This window comes from Octopus sinensis, linkage group LG5 (genome assembly GCF_006345805.1).
Source record: "Octopus sinensis linkage group LG5, ASM634580v1, whole genome shotgun sequence".
Taxonomy (NCBI): domain Eukaryota; kingdom Metazoa; phylum Mollusca; class Cephalopoda; order Octopoda; family Octopodidae; genus Octopus; species Octopus sinensis.
The window spans coordinates 30,802,905-30,815,699 of NC_043001.1; the positions used below are offsets into that span (position 1 = coordinate 30,802,905).

At 32.3% G+C, this 12,795-nt stretch overlaps 1 protein-coding gene across 4 annotated transcripts in view; it reads left to right on the forward strand.

The window, feature by feature from the left end:
* LOC115211627 (prolyl 3-hydroxylase 1) overlaps positions 1-12,795 on the forward strand; it is a 201,578-nt gene that overhangs the window by 99,839 nt on the left and 88,944 nt on the right. For all 4 annotated transcript variants that reach the window (XM_029780247.2, XM_029780250.2, XM_029780248.2 and 1 more), the window contains 2 exons: positions 1,934-2,067; positions 3,491-3,595. In XM_029780247.2, the coding sequence (XP_029636107.1) occupies positions 1,934-2,067; positions 3,491-3,595 (239 nt within the window). The remainder of the gene's footprint in view (positions 1-1,933; positions 2,068-3,490; positions 3,596-12,795) is intronic.

Here is a 12,795-nt window from a genome sequence, read left to right on the forward strand (position 1 = left end):
AAGCTAAGCCTGAAAGCAATGAAGTCATAAAAGAATCATCCGTAACTTGCAGTAAGCAACATTTATTAAAATAGAAGTATTCAGAACACAGAATAACATGTAACAAAAACAATTTTTGCAAACATATTTACATTCCCATATAACAGTTGAGAACATCACTATTATTGTATTATGCATGCGCGGAAGTGTTTGTTCGACTAGGTGCTGCTGGCTTAATTACACACGACTCAAGTTAGAGAAGTGGTGTGTATTATACACAAGGTTTAGGTTTTTCAGAGGTACAGCCCCCTAAAAATCCCCTGCGATTTTACCCAAGGGCGGACTATACTTGGGGATTTATGGTATATCCTATTCAAATCACCCGGTGTGATGTGTATGGATGTATGTATATATGGATGGATACATGCCTTGTGGTTAAGAACTTTGCTTCATAACCATATGATTTCAGGTTTGATCCTACTGTTCAGCTCTTAGTGGTAAACGTCTTTTGCTGTAGCCTGGGCTGACCAATACCTTGTAAGGGAATTTGGTTGATAGAAAATGCAGGAAGTCTGTTGTATGTGTGCAAATTTACATGAATGTTTATATTCCACACTTGTCACTGCTTGAGTGAAAAGATGGTGATGTTGACATTCCTTGCTGACATTTTGACTGGTTGCTTTGCACTTTTGAAGGCTTGTAGAATAAAGAGCTCTCTTATTTGAGAAACAAATAAAAATTGGTGACAAGAGGATCCAGGTATAAAATCCTATCTCAAATAAGTCCCCATCGAAACCCATGCTACAATGGAAATAATGGTTGTTAGACAAACAAATGTGTGTGTGTGTATGTGTGTGTAAAATGAATGTGTCTATAGACATGAACTTATACACATTATACTTATGAAATTGTTTCTCTTTTTGTTTGTGTAGAAAATTTGTATGTGTGTATTTATGAATATTTATGAACACTCATAAAAGCACTTGTGCAGTGCCACATAAAAGAACCCAGCACACCCTGTAAAGTGGTTGACATAAGGAAGGGTATCCAGCCATAGAAACCTTGCAAAATCAGACTGGAGTCTGGTGCAGCTCCCCAGCTTACCAGCTCTGGTTACACTGTCCAACCCATGCCAGTATGGACAACAGACGTTAAATGATGATGATGATGTTGATTTGTATGTATGTTGGTGGGTGTACATGCATGAGTCTTGACTATGTCTTGCAAACAACTTGCACATGCAAGTGCTACCAGTCAAAAACTCTGCATACTCTGGTATGCAGAGTTTTTGAGTTTAGTGTATGGGGTCATCAGGAGAGAATGCGTGCCGTTTCGGGGCCTACCTCTCGATGGCATCAATGCGCACCGGCTCCCACTCACTGATATGAGGCCCTGCTTGCTAGATCATGTTTGTGTGTTCTCATCTGTATGTGTATATAAGAGTAAATATGTCTACTTTGTATATACTTACATGTACTTACTTATCTATGTATATTCCCTTTACAAATATTCTAAGGTTATTATTAAAACTGAGTTTAATCTCTGTAAAGATTTATTGCAAGATATTGCTAATATATTCTTTAATGTAAGCACAAGAATTGAAAATGATGATAATGATGGTAAAGAAAGCAGTTGCTTGGAAGAATATCAGAATTATAATATAACTAACGACTGTAACTCTCATCACCATCATCATCATCATCATCATCATCATCATTTCCACTAATATAACTATAATCAGTAGCTTTAGTATTCTTTTCATTTCCAGGACCATCAGCAACATCTACTGTTAACAGGCACTGCTATTGTACATAAACGCTTTCATGGTGTTCTCCCAGCTTTCATCTTTTTTGGTTTGTCTTATCACTTGCTGAGTTCCCTTTGATGTTTTTGTGATTAAGAGGGTGCTTGTATTAATGGTATGTAATTTGATAGCCTTTGTTTTTGATTGTAGTGAATGATATTCCAAATGCTGTAAAGGCTACAGCTTCTTATCTAGTGTTGAAACCCGATGATCCCACCATGTTGGATAATAAACAGATTTATATAAAGTCTGGAATAACACCTGAAAATATCATACCTCGACCAGTATGTATGAATTTGTTTGATGATATATATCTTTTTTTTTTTTTTCATTAAAATTCCTTCAGCAGTACCAGAATTAGTCTTTAACCAAAAAGTCAATTGTTGGTATTTAGAACAGATGACTTAGCCAATTGCTGAACTTTTGAACATTTTTCCAATTTTTATTGTGTTAGTAGTTAATTAAATCTGGAAAAATTCAGCTATATTTTTTGGGGCAGGGTTAGTGGTGTCATAGCTGCTCAAAATTAATCTGTATATATTTAGTAATGTTTAGTGAATGATTGTAAAAATAAATTGAAACTTGTATCAAAGTTGCAACAACTGTAGCTAACCATATCCTCTTCTTAACTGAATTTTCTTAGAACATGTCTGTCACCTGGACACCTTTTTTTTTTGTAATACAAATTTAAGTTTAATTTCTCTTTCACTAAACACTATGTCTAAATCAGCTAAAATATTCCTCCAATATTTCTTGTTATCAAAGTTGTAGATATATTCAAATATTAACAAATAGTTAAACCCAACATAATCAATATATTGAAATGTACTTGAATAAATTAGTGTACATTATTATGTTTAATCTATGGTGAAATCTCTTGTACCATAGTTATATGGTTTAAATCAGTGGTTTTCAACTTTTTTTTGCCTGTGAACCCTCTTGATTCTTATTTTACTTAGATTTCCCTCCCAGCCATTTGAAGTTTAAAAAAATCCCATTATATTTTTATAATTAGATATTATTAGGAATTGTATTAAAAAATAGAATATTTTGTGTATTATTGAAGTAAAGCAGATTTGTTGCACGTAATTTTTAACAACTAAATTTCATATGGATTCCCAAAGGCCATATGGACCCTAATTGAGAACTACTGGTTTCAATGAAAAGAACTCCTTAATTATGTAATTATAGGAAATATATTTATATATTGACTGTAGAGTATTGAACTAAATGCTTTTACATAACTATCTCATTCAATATCTCACTGTCTTGAGTTGAAATCTCCCCAGAGTCCATTTTGTATTTCATTGCATCAAAATACATAAAGTAATCTTTTCTACTCTAGGCACAAGGCCTGAAATTTTGGGGAAGGGGGTGTGATTAGATCAACCCCAGTATGCAACTGGTACTTAATTTATTGACCCCAAAAGGATAACAGGCAAAGTCGACTTTGGCGAAATTTGAACTCAGAACATAAAGGCAGACGAAATACCACTAAGCATTTTGCCCGGCGTGCTAATGTTTTTACCAGCTTGCCACCTGAAAATACATAAAGTAATGTAATAGAACTGACTGGCAATATGATTGACTCAACTAAGTTGACAGCACCTTTCACCTTTATATTTAAACAAAATTAGTCTTTTTTTATATATATCTATATAATCGTGAAATAATTCTATGTACTTACATGTCTATTTTTCATTGCAGGAAGCATTGAAGTATTTCACACGTAGAAAACAGATAAAAAACATACTGCAATATGTGACGGAGAAATATGTTGTTGCTATTGATGACGAAGGTGAAATAGATGATGTAAGTGATGCAGGTCACTTATCTAGTCCCGAAGAAAATCTTGTTGAGTCGAAACCTCCAGCACCTGTTTTAATGTCACCTCCATAGATTTTGCTTTTAACAGTTACTATGTTTACCATTGTCCAGACCAATCTTTCTTTTAACCCTTTTCATCAATTTTCTAAAGTATTTGAAAAGAACCATGCATGTTTATTTAACATTAATCTATTAATATGATTATCTCCTAATATATTTTTCTAACGATATATTTCTTTATCTTTATCAATGACTTTTCTTTGTCGCATCTATGCATTTTCCTATATAACTGTTTATCAGTGGCCAAATTAAGTATCTGTAAGTAATAATAATTTCATAATAATGAAATTATTGTATACAGTGCTCAGGTGCACCACAACTTGTCAAAAGTGTGTATAAAGCATATGCAGTAATGTACAAATGTCTGGAAAGTGAACAATGTACGAGTCAGATACATGCTTGCGTGTGTATGGAGGGGAGAAAATCAGGTGTAATGTTGGCGAATCTCAGGAAGCATGGAAGTTTTGAAGGATGCAGTGCTCTGACAACTAACAACTGATGCCAGCAGTTTGTTCCATGCTTCAGCAACTCTTAGCGTGAAAAAATGTTTCTGAAAGTCATGGGAGCTGTGCTGTCTTCTGACTTTGTAAACATGTCCACAGGTGTTAGACAGATGGAGTTTGAAAAGGTGCTCAGAGTAATGAATAAACAGTTGTATACAATCGTTAAGTCTGTTAAATCATTGAGTGACCTCATCAGTCCTGTGTTGAGAGGGCCCTCTAAATGATTGCTTGATTTACAAGAAGTAGTAACCAAATCTCACTCAAATCACACCCTACCATCTTAAAGAAATGACCATATGGGATGTTGGAGTACATTGTGATGGTTATTGCAGGAATGCTTTGGTTATAATTGTTCTGCGTAATCAGAGCCAACTTTGGGCTAAACAACAGCAGTAACTTGTACTTGTACCCACTACAAGTGTTTTGTTGCATTTCTAAGTTTGACACTTCTATGTCCCTCAGTATATCTATCTGTTTGGTACAGCCACCAGATCTTTTGGTGTTGTATGAAGGAGAAAATGTCCCTCCCATCTCCTTTATGTTATGAGACAAAAACCAAGTCCTAACAGTCTTATGTACCGTAAATCCTCGAGTATAATCCGCATTTTTTTCCCAAAATTTAAAGGTCAAAATCCCTAGTGCGTACTATATATGAGGTGAGAAATGAAAATTATTTTCTAAGCAATGTCCGAGTCTCTATTTGCTGTCTGACGCATTTTGTGATGTCGGGTGCGAAAATACCTTAAGCTAAGCCTGAAAGCAATGAAGTCATAAAAGAATCATCCATAACTTGCAGTAAGCAACATTTATTAAATGTTATTACTGTTATTTCTTTATTTTCTGCAAACAAAATGCACAAAAAAAGCTACACGTTTGCATTATGTTATATGTACAATAATAATAAAGGACGTTACCATATACATTTTTACAAACCAGGGACGTTATATAGACCTCCTTGACTCAAGTTAGAGAAGGGGTGTGTATAGGTTTTTCAGAGGTACAGCCCCCTAAAAATCCCCTGTGTATTATATTCAAGAGCGGACTATACTCGAGGATTTACGGTACTCCTGAAAACAAAGAAAATAGGTTATCTTACTACTAACTGGCATATGCTTTAGAATCGTATATATTTGTATCTTCCCATTGCTCTACTGAGAGTATAAATGACCTTGTATTTTAAATTTGACTTGCCCATTTAAATATTTTTTTACATTATAACTTACAATAACCTATTTTTGCCACTGCAATCACTTCTATATTCAAATCTAGTGTTATATGTTCTGTCTTCTTACATATATATATATCTCAACCTTTCAGTTCTACTTCTGTATTTCTTAATCTTTCTGTTGTCTCAGTTTGAAATTTATTTAGAAAAAATTTCTTAAAAATTTCTTTGTACTTATTTCCGTTTGTGAGATTTTGAGTCCAGAAATAGAAATTTGCAAATATTGTGCCAAACGCTAGCTACTTTAAACTTTTTGATATTTCCTTGGACCATTAGACAATATGCTTTGCAGTATTTTTTCCTGGTTCTTTACTCTCTAAGTTCAGATCTTGCTGGTATCCATTTCACTTTTCATCTTTTCAGTGTTGATAAAATAAATACCAGTCAAAAATTAGGGTCAATACAATCAGCTGTTCTTGTTCCAACCACAACCCCTCCCCTCAAAGTTACTGGTTTTGTGCTTAAATCACTATCCATTATCATTATCATCATCATAATTATTTTACTATTATTATTGTTATTATCATTATTATTATTGTTGTTGTTGTTGTTGTTGTTATTATTATCATTATTATTATTATTATTATTATGAAAGCGTCAAGCTGCCAGAATTGCTAGCACGCCGGGTGAAATGCTTAGCAGCATTTTGTCTGTCTGCATGTTCTGAGTTCAAATTCCGCTGAGGTCGACTTTGCCTTTCATCCTTTCGCGGTTGATAAAACAAGTACCAGTTGAACACTGGGGGGGGGGGTCGTTGTAATCAACTCATAACCTACCCCCACCAAATTGCTGCCCTTGTGGCAAAATTTGAAACCATTATTATTATTATTATTATTATTATTATTATTATTACATGAGATTAATATTTGAATTATTTTAATTCAAGTCAATTTAACATCACTAATCAGTTAAACTCAGTATCTATTAATTAACTCTTTATTTTAGATCTTTTATTGGTTTCAACAATGAAAGTATTTAAGACATATATTTGAATTCTGTTTATATGTATATATATATATATATATATATATATATATATATACATATATATACACACACACACACATACACACCACACTCACATACATGTGCATGTGCACATGCATACACACACTTATAGTTATCACTTATGAGCTTTCCCCATCCGGTGTAATGTCATAAAATCAAAGAGAGAAAATACGGTGTTAGAATGTTTCATCATTTTATCACATACTGTTTGATCAATTACAATGGAAGTTGTCTCACAAATGTAGTTAGGGCGTCACAAATATCTAAATGGATTATAACTACAAAGTCGTTGTTTCAAATCATACCGTTTCCTATTCAATGGATTTACCTTGTACCTACACTGTTGGAAGGGTTTCAGGACAAGGCTTTTTGGGTAAAGTTTACATTTGGGGGATGAACTCCATCGAAGGTAGGTCCAAACTATTCTGTTTAATATATAACTACTATTTCCATGATAATGAAAATAACATGCATATAAGATGTAGGTTGAAATTCAGTGAGAAGGCATGTATTTTATATTAATCTCTACTGAGCATTGTTATAAGTGAAGTGTGTGTAGTAGTGTGTTTTAAAACAATGTGTAAACTTTTTCTGGGTTACAAAAAAAAAATGAAATTTAGATTGTAAAATTTTTGTCAAGTATTTATTCTGTAACATTTATGTATGGATTGTATTTCTTAGTTTGTGGAGTCTTTGTCCAATGCTATACCATGATTATTCTAGTTGTGACTGTATTTCATAACTAAAACCATATATGGTCTGTGGATAGGATTTTGTTGAAAATATTCAGTTGAAATTATATTGGAATACCATGTTGCTGGTGTGATGTTGTCAGTCAATTTGAAAATATGCATTTTGTTAGAAATACTGCTGTGAAAGCAAAACAGAAGTGACATGATCTGGCTGTCATACTGCACTCAACAAAATCAGTCACTCAGCTATTGGATGATGGAGTGTGGCAGAAAAGTGGCATGACCAGAGTACTGGAAATGTGGCTTCATGAGCCAAGCTCACTGGGATTTTTGGGCAACAAAAGTAACAAAATCATTGGTCTGAATTGACATCATCACATCCTCAAAAATGCCTTTCTTATAATGAGGGACAATTTATTTAATTCATGAGACCACAAGTAATGTTCATGATATACAGAATACATGAATTGGATATTAAAATTCTACCAAGAATCTGACTGCCATCAATGCATGTTAATAATTGACTGTTGACCAAAACATCATCTCTGCTTAATAAGGCAAGTCTATTCTGCTAACTTTCTCACTCACCGTAGGTACTGTTATATGCTAATATGTGTGTGCATTTATATGTATGCTGTATGCATGAATGTATATTTGTGTATATGTATCTCTCTCTCTCTGTAAAAGAGTCATTGCTTATGTACATGTTTGGTTGACTATAAATGTTTTGTATATGGTTTTCATTCTTGTTTAATATCTGTTTTTCCATGACAGCATGGCTTGAGTAATTCTTCAAAAATTTAAAATGTCTATCCTTTTAGTTGGAACAAGTGCCCACTTTTAATGATTGGATACTTTTCCAATTGCTAACCACTTAACAACAATGTGATAATGGAACCTGGTATCAGTTAGATAGACTGAGCCAAAAAAAAAAAATTATATACAATTCTCAGGAACACAGTACAAAGGCTGTAATAAGATTTTAAAAAATATTGACCAAATAATAAACAGGCCATTGTGTCTCACACACACACACACACACACACACACTTTTTATTAAAGCTGCAAAATTATCACAGAACTGTTATTCAGAGTTTCATGTTCCTGTTTGTCAGACAGTTGTGAAACTCTGAGTAACAGTTCTGTGATAATTTTGCAGCTTTAATAAAAAGTATATTACTCTACTTTTGGTATTCGAGTACTATTTTTGCCATGTATGTATGTATATATATATGTATGTATATATGTATGTATATATATATGTATATATATATATATATATGTATATATGTATATATATATATATATATATATATATGTATGTATATATATGTACATATGTATATATATATATATATGTATATATATATGTACATATGTATATATATATATATATGTATATATATATGTATATATATATATATGTATATACGTATGTATATATATATATGTATATACGTATGTATATATATGTATATAAGTATGTATATATATATATATATGTATATAAGTGTGTATATATATATATATATGTATATAAGTATGTATATATTTACGTATGTATATGTATATGTATATATATATGTATGTATATATATATATATATATATGTATGTATATATATATGTATGTTTATATATATATATGTATATATGTATGTATATATATATATATATGTATATATATATGTATGTTTATATATATATATGTATATATGTATGTATATATATATATGTATGTATATATATATGTGTATATATGCATATATATGTATGTATGTACATATGTATATATATGTATGTATGCACGTATGTATATGTAAGTATCTATAAATATAATATGTGACAATTATTTGGTAGCCATGATAAAAGTCTGAATTTCGGATGTTGGGGCATTTTTTCGATGGTCGGATCACTGAAGAGATTGTGCTGTGGGTTTTTGCCCCGACATCTGAAACTTGGAGTTTAATCTTGGCTACTGAATAATTGTCACATATTATATTTACAGGCAAATTCCTCTATTTACATAATATCGAGGTCTCTTTCATTCTTTTGTTGTCTTACCATTTCTATCAATATATATGTATGTATGTATATATATATATGTGTGTGTGTATATGCATGTGTATATATATATATGTATGTATGTGTATATATATATATATATATGTATGTATATATATATATATATACACACAATGTTTTTACTCTTTGTGGTCTTTGAAAGTAGTCCCATTGACCAGAACATGTGGATATCATCTTATTAACTGCATGAATCTTTACCCTGTGTTCACTATCTTGACAAATATTCAGTGACCCTTACTCCCAATGCATCAACATAGACACATTTGATTGCCACTGAAGGCTTTTATTCATTTATCTATTTCTTGACTTGGAATATTTGACATTTCCTTAACCAATGATCATGCCATTAACCCAATTTGCATAATGCTCTATTATATCTCAAAAGATTGCTTTCTCCATAACCTTATCATTAAATTTAGCAACTCCCTTGTGTTTATATTTAACAGTTTACACAAATTAAATCTTTTTCTTTATCATCAAAAATGGTTGAAGAAATGAAGCTTTGCAAAATTAAAATGTCATAGAAACAATATTTAATTATAATTATTTCTGCTCTAGGCACAAGGCCTTGAAAATTTTGGGGGAATGGGCCTAGTTGATTAAATTGACTCCAGTGTGTAACTGGTACTTATTTCATTAACCCTGAATGGATGAAAGGCAAAGTCGACCTCGTCAGAAATTGAACTCCAAACATAGCGACAGATGAAATGCCTTTAGTATTTCGCCCAGTGTGCTAGCAATTCTGCCAGCTCGCCACCTTATAATATTTAATAATAATAATGGTATAATAATATTTAATGAATTTATAATAATGGTAGTTGTAATAGTTATGAAATAAAATCCAAAACAAAAATTTACATAAATAGCTTGAGGATCCGGATTACAAGTTGTAATTATGCTCTTGAATGAACAGTCTCCCGTATAAAATCTTCTAACTCGTAGAGTAATGAAATAAATTCTTACATAATTATAATAATAATAATAATAATAATAATAACAATAACAACAATAATAATAATAATGATAATAATGATAATAATAATAATAATAATAATAATAATTCTTTCTACTACAGACACAAGGGTCTGAAATATTTGGGGTGGGGAGGCTGGCTAGTTGAATACATCAACCCTACTATTAAACTAATACTTATTTTATCAACTCCAAAAGGATGAAAGGCAAAGTCAACTTCATCAGAAATAATAATAATAATAATAATAATAATAATAATACCCATCAAGGTGAGCAAAATCACAGTCATGGCAGATACTGGTGTCACGCAAATGGCACCCATACTGGTGGCAGGTAAAAGCACCCATTACACTCTTGGAGTGGTTGGCATTAGGAAGGGCATCTAGTCATAGAAAACCATGTGAAATCAAACTGAAGTCTGGTGCAACCTTCCAGCCTTATCAGCCCTGGTCAAACCGTCCAACCCATGCCAGCATGGACAGTGGATGTTAAATGATGATGATGATAATGATGATGATGAATCCTTTCTACTAAAGGTACAAGGCCTGAAATTTGTTGGGATGCGACTAGTCATTTACATCGACACCAGTGTTTCACTGGTACTTAATTTATCGACCCCAAAAGGATGAAAGGCAAAGTTGATCTCAACGGAATTTGAACTCAGAATTTAGTGACAGGTAAAATACCGCTAAGCATTTTGCCTGGCATGCTAATGATTCTGGCAGCTCTCCACTTTAATAATAATAATAATAATAATAGTAATAATAATGATAATAATAATAATAGTAATAATAATAATAGTAATAGTAATAATAGCAATAATAATAATAGTAATAATAACAATAATAATAATAACAGTAATAATAATAATAATAGTAATAATAATAATAATAATAGTAATAATAACAATAATAATAATAATAATTATAATAGTAATAATAATAATAGTAATAATAATAATAGTAATAATAATAATAGTAGTAACAATAATAATATTAATAGTAATAATAATAATAATAATAACAGTAATAATAATAATAATAACAGTATTAATAATAGTAATAATAATAATAGTAATAATAATAATAGTAATAATAGTAATAATGATAATAATAGTAATAATAATAATAATAACAACAACAATAATTTCTGTACTGGGCACAAATGCCCAAGACATTGGGGGGACAGCCACAAAACAGTAGGTATTTCCATGAAGTAAGAAAGGAAAATAATGAGAACAACAGAATTGTAAGAAAAAAAAGGTCCCAAATGAGGAGATGGGCAGCTGTCTAAAGACAGTCAAGGAACACCATATTTGGGATTACTCAAACTACCCAGCTGTCATTCTCGGGTGTACACACAGGTCCATTCACATTGGTCGTGATCACAACTCTCTACTCTCATCATCCATTCAAAGTGGAACAACTTGATTATTACTATCATTTTTTACTTCTCAGAGCTCTTGATCCTACTTGCTTTGGTTGATTCTGTGAGAGCAGACAGCAACCTGTTGTGAAAGGTCTTACAGGGTTTCTTTCCAAAAATGATAAGACTTGGTACTTTGGGTATTAAATATTGTATTATTATTATTATTATTATTATTATTATTATTATTTGTGAAGGCGCATGGCTCAGTGGTTAGAGCGTCGAGCTTACAATCGTGAGGTTGTGAGTTCGCTTCCCGGACTGAGCTGCGTGTTGTGTTCTTGAGCAAGACACTTTGTTTCACGTTGCTCCAGTTAACTCAGCTGTAGAAATGAGTTGCGACATCACTGGTGCCAAGCCATATTGGACTTTGCTTTTCCCTAGGATATAAGTCCAACCCATGCTAGCATGGAAAGCGGACGCTAAATGATGATGATGATGATGAACATCAGTGGTGTGGAGAGAGGAGGCTGGCATGCCTGGGTGACTCCTGGCCTTCCATAAATAGCCTTGCCCGGATTTGTACCTTGGAGGGTAACTTTCTAGGTGCAATCCCATGGTCATTCATGACCGAAGGGGGTCTCCTCCTCCTCCTCAATATTATTATTATTATTATTATTATTATTATTAAGGCAGTGAGTTGGCAAAACTGTTAGCATGCTGGGCAAAATATTTAGTGGTATGTCATTACGTTCTGAGTTCAAATTCTGCTGAGGTCGACTTTGACTTTCATCCTTTTGGAGTCAATAAACTAAGTACCAGTTGAACACTGAGGTCGATGTAATAAACTATTCCCCTCCCACCAAATTTCAGGCCTTGTGCCTATTGTAGAAAGGATTATTATTATTATTATTATTATTATTATTATTATTATTATTATTATTATTATAAAGACAGCAAGCTGGCAAAATCGTTAGCACACCAGGCAAAATGCTCAGCAGCATCTTATCTGTCTTTACGTTCTGAGTTCAAATTCCACTGAGATGGACTTTGCCTTTCATCCTTTCAGGGTCGATAAAATAAGTACCAGTTGATCAGTGGGGGTGGATGTAATCAGTTATCCTGCTCCCTCAAAATCTGAGGCCTTGTGCCTTTATTAGAAAGGGTTATTATTATTATTATTATTGTCTCCTTTCATCTGATGCCTTTGTGGCAATAAAAGACATTTTTTAGGTTATTTTTGACCTTAGCACAATTTGAGCTTGGAACACTGAGA